Consider the following 17,610-nt stretch of genomic DNA (forward strand, 5'->3'; position numbering starts at 1 on the left):
AGAGGGGTTTGATGAAGCCTTGATGAAAACTTGATTGTGTAGTATAGAATCGTTGTAAGAGTTTATTCCACTCTAAAAGGTAGTTGATTCGCCATGAGAATGGGTAGAACTTCCTCACATGCTAGTCATTAGTTGGTAGAGATTGCCATGAATGATTAGGGATTAGAACAACCAATTCTTATCATAAGAACGTAAGAATTTGATTACTACAATCTATGCTAGTTTATTAAGTTGGATTCAAGGTGGATTCAATCCCTCCTAATTCTTTATCTAGATTTAAACCTTAGTATTTCTGTCATTTCGTTATTCGTATCTTATTAGTTGAATTCACATCATTGTATAAATTCCCACCATTACTCTCACTAACTTTGGCTAGGACTAATAATATTAGAAAACATTGAATGCTAAAGAACTAGGAGTGGAACGAATATTTTTCTCCACTCTATTTTGATAGATTCGATAGTAGAATAAACTTTGATAAATATAGTACAAGTACAGTTTTAGTTTTACTTGCATTTAGTTTCATCGCTTATTTGTGAGTAGAACTATTTCATTTTTACGTTTATCAGTTTCCCCACAACATCCAAACCTTGTTTTATAAGTTTTGTTCTTTTGTTCCAACAAAATCCAAACTTTCTTTTCATATGAAACAAAATCCCATTTAATGTTTTGTTTGTTTCTCTTGGCAAGGTGTCACCAAGGTGTGCCCCTAACTTGCCACCTGTCCCTGGTGACTCATCACGCCTTGTGGGCCTGCAAAGTAGGTCCACGTGCTGTGTCCAACGGCGGCTTGGATTTTGGCATTTTTACAACTTTCTGTCTTTGCGTATAGCTCATTGCCTTGGTTGCTCTGGCAGTTCAATTTCCGAAATCGGCGTCCAGGTTTGAAAGATGTGAGCTACGGAAGTTTGCTGCTTCTTTACACGTGGACCCATTATGCACTGGTTTTGTCCCTTTGGAAACTTTGTCTCTAGTCAGGCTCTGTTGGGCATCACTGGGGTTGAGTGGGAAGACTTCAAGTATGTACGGTATTCCCATACTTTGATGCATGTTTTATTATCATATTCACATTAACTGCGGAAACCTGCAAAAGTACAAAAATATAATTATTTCATGATTATTAAACACATAATTGACCAAAAAGCTATGTCTCTCGGGGTTCAATATTACAATTTTGGGTGCTTATCATACCACCCCCAAACAACACTTTGCTAGTCCTCAAGCAAAGAAGAGCATTAAAACGATAAGTGGCCAAAAATGTGCTATCTTAAACTAAGTCTCATTTCACAGAGTGCGGTTGCATTGACCGTATGCAACAAGGCCTCAAACCACTAGAAATTCCCTAGTGAACGAGTCATAGTCTCATGAGAGTTTTCCAGAGAAGATACTCACAAACTTCATCTATACTACAACGTGTCAGTAACAAAGGCTTGTTCCCTTAATTAATCTCAGATATCTATACAACTCACTAGCGGGGGAAACAAGGATTAATTCTTTTGAAATTCAAGTTAATATACATATATACAATAATCAAAACATCTAAATATGAGCATGCATGCAATGATCTTTACAATGAAAGGTACGAGTAGGGCCGTTTCTGGATCTTTTGGATAACGTCCTTAAGTAGGTTCTCATAGGTATGTGTCAAAACACAATTTCTCTTTTATTTTTTCACTCAAGTTTTGCTAACTTTAGTGTGCAATGGGCACACGTTTCCTCACATACTCAATGACAGTCAGAGGAGCCGAGGTCGAGAATTCACATCTACTACTTATTATCACACCATCCTACTCCTAATTGAGCTAGATGTCTTTATTAGGTGTTATGGGGATTAGGTGTTAGTGTATGGAATGGAAAATTCAAAAATGATAAGTATGAGAGAATAAGGTCTTCGAGATATTTATACTAAAGAAATCCTTATTTTCTTTCCTGCTTCTAACATGAGTTTCCATACTTGGTTTTTTTTTAAGCTTTTGTATTCCCTTTTGATTTGATTTTGGGGAAAATTCTAACTTTGATTTTTCTTTTGATTTTTTTGGAAACATATTTATATTTTTCCTTTTCTTTTCTTTTGAAGCAGGTAACTGATTTTGATTTGTGACAAGTTTTTCTCTTCATTTTTCCACACTTCATCCTATTTCTCATACTCATCATCTAGGTGGGCTTATTTATTTGTGGTTAATAGATGGGTAATGAATTTTTAGTGAAATAGAAAGGGTTAATGAAAGGTTCAGTGGGGCGACTAGCTGTAATTTTTTTTTACAGGTGTGAATTTTTGGCTATATAGATCCAAAGAAGGACTAAATTCTCGCCTAAGATTCGGGTAGTGATCAAGTAAGTAGACGTGTGAACTTCTCTATTCGGAGAAACTACTCCTCTGAGTCATTACTCACATATCACACATTTTGAGGCTATTTAGTTAGATTCTCACAGAATATGGAAATTAAGTTGTCTAACCGTGGGTCCCAGAAACTTAATACTATGTACATTTAATGATAGTCAGTGCATAAATGCTCATGAAAAGATGTAAAAACTATTGCATACGTATTAACTTAAGTTTCTAAGAACAAATCCTAATTCTAATGCTAGGGTGAGATTTCTAAATATTTTTCATCATAAAAAAAGAAACAAGACTTTGTCACTAAATACACTTATTTAGACAGAAAATAAAACTATATACAACCTATAAATGCTTAATTTCTATGAAAGGTCCCAAACAGACGGATGTTGTGTCCTCAAAGTGTAAAAAGGAAGAAAGAATCTACCTAAGAGGCTAGAGCAAAAATAAAGATGATATCTTCAACAGAAAGTTATGTTAACACCACATATAGTATACAACACAAAAGGGAAATGACACTGTTAGGTTATTTATTTTTCACATCAAAAAGTAAAACAACAAATATGTACATTAACTTACACTGCCCTAATTACAAATAAGGGGTATGTCCATTCTAGCTTCATCTTTATCAAAATGTCATTCTTTAGCATCACGCCAGTTTATCATGGTTTGCCAGACTTCGCTCCACTTTCTCTTTCTAGAAGTGTCCAAATGAGCTATCATGTCTTTGTCAGTAGGGAAGCAACGAACGTTCCTCAGGTACCTTGAAGAACTCCGATGCCAGACCCAAAATCTCAAAGAATGAATTATCCTGTTCATCGGACACATTGAATCTACTCGTACCCAGTCATGAAAAGTGACCACAAAATATGGGAAGAATGTCCTCATTATCCAACATGCGGTAACTGGCAAAGTGATATAGTGTTGTCAAAAAGACGAGCCCTTTTTAGGTTCTCAATTACTAGGTTCGTGTGGTATGTTGTTGGGCCAGAGCATGGAAAGTCTTGCAAGCTAATTCAGAGGTAGTGGAAAAATGCCAATCCCCCATGATGTTTAGAAGGATAAACAACATGGCAGTTCCGACATTCATGGTCATACTGGCTAGTGGAATTGTGTTGTTTGGCCATTGGCCAGGTCCTTCACGTTCAATGACTTGGGCAAGGCCATCGCCATAGAGGCCGGCAAAATCTTCCCAAAAATAGTGATTAAAGGTGTTTTATATGATGTACTAAATAAGGGTGTTTGGTTGAATATAGGTAGGAGTGTAAAAAAAAACCGTTGACCCATCATCCGGTAGGGTAAACCCGCCACCCAAACCCCGCACCCGACCGAAAATAGACCCCGCCCGCCCGCCGTTTTATGCGGTCGGGCTATGGGTGTAGGTTCTATGTTCAAACCCGACCCGTCAAGCCGCCCAACCCGCACCGTGTCAAAAGCCGTTGACCCAACCCCGTTGACCCGCACAATTTCAAGACTCTAACTCTAATATTTTTGTATTTTGTTTATAATTTCTTTTAACTTTTGTAGAAATTTGAGAGATATAAATACAAACTTATGAGTTCAATATCAATTTCACATATTCAAGTTTGAACATTGGGAAAATATCATAAATTCAAATTCAACTTTTGAATTTTGGAGAAGATAAATCATTCATCCTTGTATTCATTTTGAATTATTTTAGTTTATATTTTATTGTTTTGTACCATAGATCCTCGCTCCCATCTTCATTTTATCATGCTATGGAAAATAATCAATTTACAAATGGTAAATCACGATAAATAAGTTTCAAATTTACAAATATGGTTTTGGATTCAAATTCAAGTTTTTTTATTTTTTATTGATTGATTCCATTTTTTCTCTATGCTGTGAATTGGAAATATATTACTTGCAGAATTAGAAAGTTTTTTTTTTAGTGAAATTAGGTTAAAATGATAATTTTCCCGACCCGTGATGAATACCCGCCAGCCCGTAAAACCCAAGCGGGCGGGGATGGTACTAAGACATGACACTTCAACCCCCCGCCCACCCGTCGGGGACCATGGATTTGTATCCCCTAACCCCGCCCCTTCCCCATCACTATTTGACCCAGCGGTTGACCCACCCCCCCCCGTATTACACCCCTAAATATAGGGAAGGTCCAAAGCCATAACAACTGCTGGCTCATAAAAGAGATGTCTGGTGTTACCAATATGAATTGCAAATCTATTTAAAATGAAACCACGTGCAATAGGTGTATCCTCCATATGATCATAAAAATAAGCTGCCAAACCTAGAGAGTATGTCTGCTCAGGGTGCAGAATGAAGGAGGTCCAACCAACTTGGGTGATGAAGTCTCTGAAAAGATGCCCATATGTAGGAGAATTCAATAAAGCATGGAAAGATTGTTCAGGAATAATCTTTGGAGAAGCCATTGTAGAAGATGTGTGATGAAAGATACCACCTGTAGATAAAGATAAACCAAAAATTAGAATACGATGGAAATGACTAAGTAAAAACAAATGACAGTTATTACCATAGGAAAATTGCACTATACTAAAAACTAAAAAGAAAATGACAAAGAACATAAATTTGCAAAATCTAATTTGTGTCATGGGCCCAAGTAATGGCGAGGATCCTTAGGTGAGAGAAATCCATTTATAAGATTCTCGATGAAGTCAATCCGTGCAACAGCACGTTGCAACAGGGTGCTCTGTGTTTGGTAAATCTTGGCTTGGTTTTCCATTATGAGAGTGTGATTTGCCAAGAACTAGTTATGGATGTGCAAGAATTGTGCTTGTTCCTTGTCTTGTATTGTCCGTAGGTCGTGAAATTCAAGAAGACTAGTGATGATGATATTTTGATTTGTGCATAATGTCATTAGTCCTTGGTGAATTAGACGAAGGCCTTCCATAGGATTAAATACGTTGTGTATTGCATTTTCAGTGAAGATGTTGACAGCGGAACAAACTTCGCCGGTTTCTGCACCGGCATGGTTCTTTGCAATGTCGGAAGTCCAAAAACCATTCATGTAGACAGAGTGAATGGTGTGAATATTAGTTGTTTAGAGGTACGTAGTAGGAGAAGTAATAGGAAAACCCCAACGCACCATGATGAGTGTCACAATGGTTGGCAAAGGAGCTGACTTTTTCATAGCACGTGCGATCGCGTTCCAGAGAAATTGAATTATGCAAAAATCATTGCACTTAGTCTGCAGTACCCAGAGTAGATGGAGGAGGGGTTTTGTTATTTTGGAATTCTTAGATGTGCCGAGTATATTATGAGCTAGCCATTGGATCATAGATAATTGGTTTCTTTGCAAGGATCGCTGATAAACAATGTGGCTTTTCTTGTTGTATTCGCCGTAAAGGATAGTTGCAAACATCAGATGCCTTATATTGTCGAATGGTGAATCCTGAAGGTGTACCCCCGGGTTCATTATGGGAATTTGAAGAACCTCATAGATGATTTCCAGCGTCAATTCGCGCACTCGCATCCATTTGCACGGACAAAGAATTGCCCACTTTGGAAATAACCGTGTTTATAGAATGGCAGGACCAATTCTCTGAAATAAAGTGCCTCCTTATGATGTAATAAAGGGAACCATCCTTGACGTAAAATTTCAGTATCAAAATATGGGTGAAATAGACAACTCTGAAAATTTTCCATAAAATTTTTGCTCGGGCATGAAAATTTGAGTTAGGGCCATTAAAGATGTAAGGAATGGAGTAGTGAAGATAATTTAGTGGAAAAGGGAAGATTGGATTTTAGAGCTGTCTAGCCTAACTATAAATAGGCACCAATCTGAAGATGCAGAAAATATAGATCGAGGTGTCACAAGGTAGTTAAACCATGTGTATTTTCTAAAATAAGGCGCAAAAGTGGATGTAGTGCGGATGGGAAAAAAATAGGGCATATGACTACAAGGAGTGGCGCACTCTTCCTTTTTTTTTTTTTTTTTTTTTTTTTCAATCATAAGTAGAAGAACAAGGAATACGTAAATGTATCTCACAATAAGTTGTAATAACGTATACATGAATGTGAATACACACCATAATAACAACGGGAAAACAAAATACAAATCTATATATTAGATATGGACTATATGCCACACTAACAACATTACGATAATAAAACTAATGAGCATGAAGATTTGAGTAGCATATTCAATTTGCTGCTGCTCGAACTTTTCTAGAGCATCCATGAAGCTTGAAATTTGGTAAGAACTTAAGAAAAACGTAATTAGAATTAAAGAAAAAATGTAGAGGGAAGAGGATGAAAGGAGTAAATGTGAAGGATGCGTGGTGAACTTTCTATTTATAGAAAGGAAATGGAGCCATTTTCTGACCATTTTGGTGACTTTTTTAATACCGTTTTCTGACCGTTTTCCAAATCGTTAGTGGACGGTAAAGCTCGCTGTTAAGTGTGACGTCAAATATATATATATATATATATATATATATATATATTTCTATCTATATATAATATGATATTGGAGATATATAAAAACTAATATAATATTTGACAAGGCAGAATTTTTGGAAAATATAGGAAATAAAAGACATACTATGGTGGAAAATTAAAATAAAAACACTTAAATAAAATATCCAACATAAATAAAATACAAGTCCGGGGAAATAAAACATCTACTAAGAATCCTCAAGGGTTGTAGAAGAAGAACATGGAGTCCGGCGATGGCGTGCAGGACGAGCTCCCATGGAGGCTAGCTGCTCCTAGATATCGCCTAGAGTATGCATCACCTGATCTTGAAACTGGTGATGGTTTGCCATGAGCATTCACTGGAACTGATTCTGGCGAGTAGTCATATGATCCAGAAAGGCTTTCATGGAAGTGCACATTTCTTGCTGAAATTCGCCAATGGTGTCTGTCATCGACTCGTGGCGAGTGGTCATATCCTCCCTGAATTCACCCATAGTGTGTTCCATTGATACATGGTGAGTATACATGTCTCGCATGCCACTATTCATATAGTATAAGGCATCCATAGGATGGCTCATCTTGCTCATAACAACCTCATCAAAGAAAGGTGGAGGGTATGGGTGAGTTGAACCCACGTTATCGTGTTCAGTTGCCATTGGTGCTGTGGGTTCCCATGGGGACAGTATGCACTTCTTTAAAACATGCATATTCTCATATGGTAGCATAGGGACTAATGGGGTGGCAGACAGGAAACCAAAATTAATCATAACTTGCGTGACAAGAACAACAAGAGGGGCTAACCTGAGTATGGCATGCGTAATAATGTTCAACAGAAAGGTTACTATGCAGAAGTTACCCTTTTGCTCTTGGAGAACCTAGAGTAGGTGTAGAAATGTCTTGTTAATGTCAGATGGCTTAGAGGTGCCAATGACATTTTGACCTAGCCATTGATTGAGTCATGGCAAGCTGGTTTCGCCGCACAGAACGTTGATACAACACATTTCCTATCCATATTATACTTGCCCTCGATTAGTGTGTCGAGCATGAGGTCGTAAGTTCGTGGATAAATATATTGCTGCTAAGTTAGCATGTGGTCGACCAGAGGTATTCCCGTTATCTCGGAGATCAAGGCGGGTGTGACTTGGCATGGCACGTCATCGATGGTGACCCAAAAATTGTCTCCATTAAAGCTGCCATTGTTATAGAATTTCAACACCAAATCCGTTGAATACAACCCGCCATTAGCATACAAGAGATACTCCCATCCTCTAGAGTGTATTTCTATATCAAAAAATGGAGCAAACATCCCACTTTCAAATAGGGATCCAATTTTTTTCCACAGAAATTTGTCTGTTTCTGGCCATTTGTGATCACAGAAAGAGGATGGATATTGATTTGAGATGAGGGGAAGAATTGGAGGCTGCTGACGAAAGGGAATTTGAAACCAAGCTGTGGTGGTCTCACAAGAGACTCAAATTTAACGTGGGGCTGTCTCGTGTGAGACTATAACGGGAGGGGACTAGATCCATATTTTGGGGGAGACAAAATGATATAGTGGTGTCGCGTGGCGAGTTGTCTCGGTTTATAAATGGGCTGAGAATCACGAGATTTGGTCGGGCCCAAAATTTTTTCTAAGCCCAAATCAAGCCTAATAAAAAGTAAACATGCACACATGACTCGTTCGGACTCCGAATTGGATAAATGAGCTACCGAAATGATCGACACAAAAAATGCCATCCAATTATATGAGTCATTCTCAAAAGCCACAAGAATTTTTGAAAAGAAGGAGGGGTGTTTTATTTATAAACAATGGGGTTTTTTATTTTTATATATGGTTTTATTTCTATACAAGGGAGATTAATGTGAACAACACTGGATGTCCAGTCACCATCTAAATTCATAGGCAACTATCATGTCGGCTCTAGAGCGAACCCAATCCAGCCATGCTATGGCTTCACCTTTATGTATTATGGGTCTAGGGGCAGGACTTACAGTACCATCTTGGACTGTGCGCACTACGGTCTAATAATATTGCCCTTATTACATATGGCTATAATCAAACCGTGCCAAAGGGAACTCAAAGTAACCAATTCTAGGGGTTGGCCTGGTGGAATCCATTGCCCGTACGTGTTCTAAGTAGGCAACATCCGAGGTTGAACATGAATTTCTACGTGCACAACTTAATGCAAGGAGAATTTTAAAAGATTTCTACATGAATATATATATATATATATATATATATATATATATATATATATATATATATGAGGTGAGTCTTTTATTGTCAGATCCTCAAGAGGAATCGAGTCTTTTAACGTCAGATCCTCAAGACGAATCGAGTCTTTTAACATCAAATCCTCAAGATGAATCCCAACCCGTGGGAGAAACGGTGTGGCGACGAATGTTTATCCTGCTTAGCTGGTGTCAGACAAAAGTATATCTTATACCGGCTAGTATTGGATAGGAAGTCAAGACCTGGACAGAAAGGTGTTTGACAATGCATACACCACCCCATCCTTTGCGCACGCCGTTTGCGAGCAAAAGTACTACGACCATTACCTATTCGTTATGAGTGAGACTTACACCAAATGATTAGATGAAGTTCGCGAGGCAGAGAGTAGAAAAGCAAGGAGGGGAAATTTTTGGTACCCATCGTTTACTAGTAGGAACGTTTGCTCGCGTTTCAGAAGACATTTATACTCAGTTCTGAAATATAATTTTTGTGGACTATGGCTCTGGCGATTGCAACCACACACTTCAAAGAACTTTGTAGAACATAGAATAGAAGATGGCCCGACTACCAAAATGCATACCCTTTATAGAAAAAATAAGATTGAGTACGCCAAACGAAACATCTAGTCTATGTAGACTGGATCCAAGAGAAGAGTCTGTTTAACAATTGGGGAGCGTAACTCGTGGTAATGTTTGAGGGGTTGGCCATTTACTTGAAATTTGTTGTTATCTTGTAGATTAAGCAAAGAGATTGCCCCATAATGGGTCACAGCTGACACAATGAAAGGACCAGACCATCGAGTTTTCAATTTACCAGGAAAAATATGTAAGCTGGAGTTGTAAAGTAAAGCTTTTTGGCCAATTTTGAAATCTTAACGCAAAATGTGCTTGCCGTGCACTCTTTTCATATTATCTTTGTAGGATTTCAAGAGATCATAAGCATTACTCTAAATCTCCTCAAGCTCATTTAATTGCAGTTTTCACTTCTCGCCTGCCGCGTTGATATTGTAATTCAGGCTTTTGATGGCCCATAGGGCACGATGGTCAAGTTCAACTGGTAGATGACAAAGTTTTCCAAAAATGATGCGGTAAGGAGACATCCCTATAGGTGTCTTAAAGGCCGTTCAGTATGCCCACAAGGCATCCGATAAGCGGAGAGACCAGTCTTTTCTTGATGGATTGATAGTTTTCTCCAGAATGGACTTTATCTCTCTGTTGGAGACTTCCACTTGGCCACTCGTCTGTGGGTAATATGGAGTAGCAACTTTGTGAGTAACTCCATATTTCTTCATTAAAAACCCACAAATTTTATTACAAAAATGTGTACCCTCATTACTAATGATAGCTTTGGGGACACCAAAACGAGAGAAAATGTTTTCTTTTACAAATTTCACGACAGTCTTATGGTCATTTGAGCGACATGCGAGTGCCTCAATCCATTTGGACACATAGTCCACAGCGACTAGAATGTAGAGAAAACCTTGAGAAATAGGGAAGGGTCCCATAAAATCAATGCCCCAAACATAAAAAAATTCCACAATTAAAATGGGATTTAGGGGCATCATATTACGTTGGGTAGTGCGACCTAGGTGCTGACAACAAATGCAAACTTTGCAATGTTCCTGTGCATCGTGAAAAAGGGTAGGCCAATAAACACCACATTGTAAAACCTTGGCCGTAGTTTTCTTCTCATAGAAATGACCACCGCAAGATTGTTCATGGCAAAAAGATAACACGTCGGTGTGTTCCCAGTCGGGAATGCAGCGACGAATGAGTTGGTCGGAACAATACTTAAAGAGGTAGGGGTCATCCCATAAATAATATTTTACAGTAGATAAGAACTTTTTACGATCCTGTGCGAATGTGAGCGAAATAACTTAAGTTGCATAATTGATCATGTGTTCTATTTTCTTATCACTTTTAGTTAAAAAAAAAGTTAGGTACAAAATTCTTATCTTATGAACCCTCAAAAAACCTTCCTGTTCAGGTAAAATCCTCCATTAATTGACAGTGGGAGTTCTGAAAAGGTTGGTACATTCTTCTTGTTCCTTTTCCTTTTGGGTAAAATCCTTCTTTGAATACAGAGAGAGTTCTAAAAGGAAAAAGATGGACCTTTATGAGTTAGAAAACCCCAGCAACACTTATCATGAAGCACAAACTTTTCCTCTCAAGTGAATAACTTGGTGAGCACTGTTGCTGCACCAACGCGTTCTGAGTCGAACCTCCCTCTTGGTCTTGAAGTGGGTAGACATCAGGTCTCATGTCCAACTCATAGTGTAGGGGAGTTTTCGAGACAAGGAGAGCGTAGAAATGGCGGTTCCAATCAAATGGAATCATATGCGGATATAGTGAGAGGAAGAATGAAGCAAACAATGGATATCTCTTCTTTACCGATCCCAACTCGTAAAGGAGACAAACCAGCTATCCAAATTCTAGGCGCTGTGGTAGATAAAGGAATTGAAGCGTGCAAGTATGCTTTAATCTCCAGAGTGGATGCTAAATCCTTGAACTTGGACACCATCATATCCGTAGTCAGCAAGGAGTGGAGTGGGTCCTTTCTGCTCCGTTCAAGCTTTCTCCATTAGGGAAAGGTTATGTGCTGTTTTGATTCTCCAATGAGGAAGCCTATAACATGATATACTTTGGTGGACCGTGGTACTTGCAAGGCCACCTTGTAAGATTACTAAGTGGATTCCTAACTTTAATACTGAAACTCATAGACAAACCTCTTCTTTTGTATGGGTTAAGTTTCCAGGATTGCCGTAAGAATATTGGGAAGTTGAAATTCTGAAGAGTCTGGGAAGAGAAGTTGGATGTCCAATCCGAGTTGATATGAATTCATTGGAAAAAACGAATGGATATTATGCAAGTGTGCTGGTAGATATAGATTTGGCTCAAGATCTTCCGGACCAAATACATGTTGAAGTGCCTAAAAGAGGAATTAAATTTTGGCAAAACATCAAGTTTGGCCCAATTCCGAAGTTTTACAAGCATTGCAAGTATGTTGGACACCTAGTGGCTGAGTGCAAGAATGCTGCAAAAGAAAAGGAACTAGTGTCACAATCTAATGAAGATAGTGTTCCTCAGGCAAATGATAAAGGAAAAGAGTCAGTAGAACAAGAGACACAGATGGAAGGAGTTAGACTATCTAAGAGTAAAAAAAGAAGGATGAAGCGAAGGAATAGAGACCAAGAATGGAGACCAAAGCCTCCGCAAACGACAGTAAGAAATGATGCATGCAGGGGACAGCCTCAAGAAGCTGGGAATCAGAATGCACAAGTAGGCACAGCTGACCCTTGTGCTGATGTCCAGGAGGCACCGGACCCTTGTACTGATGTACATGAAGCACCCGACCCTTGTGCAAATGTTGATAAGAATGTCCATAATCCAAATTAGGCCTAGATGAATCAAGCTACAATAATGCATCCTATGTAATAGGAAACCCAAAGGGTAGAGATTCCGCAAGCTATTGTCATACATGAAGCAGATCAGCCTGAACCTCTTAACTCGATTATGGAAGCAGAAGAGCAAGATATGTTTAATATAGAAGCAGGAAGATACTTCTTGTTGGAGGAGGATAATGAGAGAAAGGAGTCTAATACTTCTGAAGAGGAGACAATACACTTCCATGATCATGTCAAAATACCTGATGTTGGGATAAATGAACTTTGTATACCAATAGTGAGGAGGCAAACCGGTGTCACGACATGGTCAGGTAAATAGTGTGGAGGGAGGTCTATTGCTAATAAATAGAAAGATTCTGCAGCAAAGAATAACAGTGTAAAGAAGAGTAGGGGCAAATCTAAAGGCTCCAAAAATAAGAATCATAGACGAATACATCCATGTGCTTTTGGAATGTGAGAGGGGCGAATGAAGTTGAGAAAGCATGAGAAATAAACAAGGTTAGAATAGAGAAGAAGCTCAGTTTATTTTGTCTTCTTGAAACCAAAGTCAGACAACATAAGTATGATTTCATCCGAAATACTTGTGGTCCACAATGGGAGCATACTAATAACTACAACAAAGATCCTTATGGGCGCATCTGGGTTTGCTAGAATCCTTTCATTTTGGAAATTAGTAAATTGGCAGAATCGGATCAATATATCCACTACAAAGGGAGATTCAAACCGTCTGACGAAGAGTTTCTGTTAACAGTAGTGTATGCGCGAAACAACAAGAATCTTCGACTGAACTTATAGAGAGATTTACTTTCCATTCACAGCACTGTGAACTTGCCATGGTGTATAGCTAGAGATTTTAACAATATAATCAAAGCTGAAGAGAGATTAGGAGGGAGTCCCATGCACCCAAGAGAAGCAGAGGCATTTGTAGATTGTCTGCATAAAACTGGATTAACAGATTTGAGATTCAACGACTTCTTCTATACCTAGAACAATAAAGTGAAGGGGCAAGGAAGGATCATGACCAAGATAGATAGATGCCTTGTAAATAGCATATGGAATGCACAGTATGAGAACTCGAAGGTAGAATTTCTTCCTCATGGTGTCTCCGATCATTCGCCTATCTTACTTTTCTGGAAGCATTTTACGAGTAAGGCACCACCTTTTAGATTCAAGAACTTCTGGCTAGACCAACCCAAGTTCCATACCATTTTTCAAGATGTTTGGAAACTGGAAATTTTCTCTAATCCGATGTATGTTCTAATGTAAAAGTTAAAGATTCTGAAGGAGAGAATAAAGCCGTGGGCTAGGAACAACTTCTCAAACATACATGGGAGAGTGCAACAAGCCAGAGAGGAGCTATATGATATACAAAGGTAGCTGCACGCTAAACCTACAGACCTTTTCCTGGGACAAAGGGAGCAGGAAGCATTACAGAGATATAGTGATCTGGCAAGAATTGAAGTGTCTGAAATCAAAAGTAAGCAAGATGGTGAGTGGATGCTAGAAGGTGACAAGTGTATGACATTCTTTTTCAAAACCCTGGAAGAAAAGAAGACTAGAACAGGGATATGGACTCTCCATAACAGCCAAGGGAATACTATCATAGGACAAGTGGAAGTAAATAGAGCTATCATTGACTACTACTCTGATATTCTGGGATCTGAGGCAGGTGAATTATGCAGAGAGGATTTTTTGCTAATCTCCAAGTAAGAAACACTATCTCAGAACACATGAAGCCTTTGCTTGAAGTTGACGTTTCTACTGAGGAAGTCAAAACTGCCCTATTTGAGATGAAAGAGAACGCAGCTCTAGGTCTAGATGGTTTCATTCCCATCTTCTTCAAGGAATGCTGGGATCTAGTTGGTCATGATTTCACTTCTGCTATACTTAATGCTTTTAAATTTTGCAAATTCCCTAGAGGTGTTAATGCTACATTCTTATGTCTGATTCCAAAAATCAACAATCCCACAAAGGTGGATGAATTTAAACCTATAGCTTTATGTAACACCATCTACAAATGTATATCTAAGATTATTGCAAATAGGATTAAGTTAGTGATTGATGATTTAGTGCAGACGAATCAATCAGCTTTCATTCCTGATAGATCTATTCAAGATAACATCCTGCTATCTCATGAGCTTCTTTGTGGATACGACAGGAAGCATGGCACCCCTAGATGTACCATCAAGCTGGACATAAAGAAGGCATATGACATGGTCAGTTGGGAGTCTATCAAGACAATGATTAGGACCTATGGATTTTCGAATAAAATGTATCAGTGGATTGATATGTGCATCTCCTCTCCTTCGTATTCTATTATGATCAGTGGTGCACCTGAATGATATTTCTATGGAGGATGTTTCGTCAGACAAGGATACCCCTTGTCTCCATATCTCTTTTTCTTGTAATGGAGATACTCAGTTGTGTGCTCAAGCAAAAACTCTGTGATAGATCTATCATTTACCACTCCAAGTGCAAGAAGGTGAAGTTATCTCATCTCGCCTTTGCGGACAATGTTCTTATATTCTGCAAAGGGGAAGTGGCCTCTATACAAGCGATTAAGGAAGGTCTCGATTCTTTTGGGTATGCAATTGGATTGCAGATTAACAACCACAAGACATCTCTATTAGTTGGGGGACTCAATGACCAAGATGCTTCTGCTCTTGCCACTATTTTAAATGTAGAGTTGGTCAAACCTTCGGTGAGATATCTTGGACTTCCTCTCATCTCTGCTCGATTGGGAATTAAGGAATGTCAACCTTTGGTAGAAAAGGTCACTCACAAGATCACGAACTGGAAAGCACGAGTGCTCTCTCATACAGGTAGACTACAAGTAATTAACTCAGTGCTTCTTTCCTTCTATACATACTGGGCAAGAACTTTCATTCTACCCAAAACAGTTTCGAACAAGTAGAAAGAATTTGTGCTCAATTCCTATGGATGGGCACAACTTCGAGGAAGGGGCAGCACCAACCAAGTTGGAGTACTGTATGCCAACCAAAGGAGGCAAGAGGTTTGGGAATCATGAATGTTCACAAATGGAACCTTGGCGCATATTGTGGGTTGATATATAAGTTAGTGACTAGAGAAGCTACCATCTGGGTTGACTGGACGTGGAAGCATCATATCAAGTCTAATTATTTTTGGAGTATGAAGATACCGAATGACTGTTCCTAGACGTGGAGAAGTATCCTGAATACTAGAAGCACGGCCAAAAAGTTTATCAAATACTCCATTGCTAATGGGGAAGAGACACTCCTGTGCCATGACATCTGGTGCTCAAGATCTCCACTGATTGAGGATGCAGAAGCAAGAGAAGCTTGGGACTTTCCACTGAATTCAAAAGTTAATGTCATCGTTTCAAATGGTGAATGGAATGAGGAAGTACTCCTGATTCTACCACAATCTTTGCAAGAGAGTATTCGAGCAGTGGAGATTAACCGACACCTCTCCAGAGACCAAATTGTTTGGACTCCGCACCAGAGTGGACAATTTACTTCCCATAGTGAGTATGAGGCACTGACACAGGCAAATGAAAGGAATAAATGGCATCACCTGGTTTGGGGTAAATGGGTTCTACCAAGACATTCCTTCACGACATGGCAATTGTTCTCACAGAGCATACCGACATAAGACAGGTTAGTGCAAAGAAAGATCCTCCTCTCCTCTGTCGTCTGCTTATGCAACAACAATTAAGAATTTTCTGGACACCTTTTTTTCGAGTGCCAATTCTCTAAGGAAATCAGCACAAGACTCAAACACATGCTCGACATAATCACAGATACTCGATCAGCGAATAGAGAATGGTCGTCAATTCTTCGAATTTGCAAAGAGTCAGATGTCAGAGATATATACAGAGTCTTCTTCTATGCATTAGTCGATTATATTTGGAAGGAGAGAAATGCTCAGAGATTCCAGAATACTAGCAAGACTGTAAAAAGTGTTTTTGAGAAGATGGTTAGAGATACTAAAAACTATCTGCAAGTTCTTAGACCTGAGGTAAAGGATACAATCAAAGCTAGAAATCTATTTCATAGACTTCACATTGTCACAAGGTATAAAATTCCAAAGGAAACTGGCATTGTTTGGAATTCACCACAAGGAGAAAGAGTAAAAGCTAATGCCGACGGCTGCTATGAGCAGTAGTGGTGCTGGCTATGGTGGGGTAATACGAGACAAGGATGGACAAGTGCTTGTTGGCTTTAGTAGGAGTGGAGGTATGGCTTCGGTTCTATTCCAGGAGCTTAAGGCGATAGACATATGCTTACACAGATGTATAGTGGAGGAGTACAAGGATGGAGCTGGAATCAGACTCCTTGAGAGCGGTGAATGCAATTAACAAAATGGAAAAACATCCATGGTACTGCTTGGATATAATCAAAGCTATTAATATGAAGAGGAGCAGATTCAATTTCATCTCCTTCTCTCATGTGTATAAAGAAGTGAAACGAGCTGCATACTACCTAGCATCCCTTCATGATGTAACTGATTTTGTATTGTAATTTGTTCCCCCATTAGATCAGAGATTACAAAGTATTGTAAATAATGATGCGTGTGGACAAATTTATGTACGAAATGGTTAATTATTAATAGAATACAGGTGGGGGTCAGCCTAACCCTAGCTTAATGTTAAAAAAAAAATTACGATTAGGACGTGACCAAGAGGAAGGAACTTCCTCAGTAACTAAGTAGTTAACGATATCCGCGTACAATGGAGAGGAGAAAATGGAGTACAAATGCTCATCTGGGAAGGAATCACAGATGGCATCAGAATCACTATCTATATCACCAACCAGCCTTGATAAATGGTCGGCCATGACATTTTCGGTTCCTTTCTTGTCATTGATTTCCAGGGTGAATTCTTGCAAGAGAAGGATCCAGTGGAACAATCACTATTTCGTGTCCTTTTTCGCGAGTAGGTATCAAAGTGCGACATTGTTATTATATACGATGGTGGATGATTCGACCAGGTAAGGGCGAAACTTTTCCAAAGCATAGATAACAACTAGGAACTCTTTCTCAGTTGTCATGTAATTACGTTAGGCGTCATTAAGAGTTTTACTAGCGTAGTAAATGACAATGGGTTTGTCATCATGTCGTTGGCCTAGTATGGCGCCAATAGCAAAATTGCTAGCGTCACACATCAATTTGAATGGTTGAGACCAATCAGGGGGTTAAATAATAGGAGTGGTAGTTAAAGCGGTTTTTAAAGTTTCTAAA

The 17,610-nt window shown here is 38.9% G+C and overlaps 1 protein-coding gene across 1 annotated transcript; it reads left to right on the top strand.

Moving 5' to 3' along the window:
* Positions 1–14,797: 14,797 nt before the first annotated feature.
* Positions 14,798–16,023, top strand: LOC147475761 (uncharacterized). The gene is made up of 3 exons (XM_086585522.1): positions 14,798–15,223; positions 15,291–15,452; positions 15,568–16,023. Exons 1-3 carry the CDS (start codon positions 14,798–14,800, stop codon positions 16,021–16,023), a joined length of 1,044 nt encoding a protein of 347 aa, XP_086441648.1.
* The last annotated feature ends 1,587 nt before the right edge of the window (positions 16,024–17,610 follow it).

The sequence above is a fragment of the Coptis chinensis genome, chromosome 9 (assembly GCF_015680905.1).
Source record: "Coptis chinensis isolate HL-2020 chromosome 9, ASM1568090v1, whole genome shotgun sequence".
Classification (NCBI taxonomy): Eukaryota; Viridiplantae; Streptophyta; class Magnoliopsida; order Ranunculales; family Ranunculaceae; genus Coptis; species Coptis chinensis.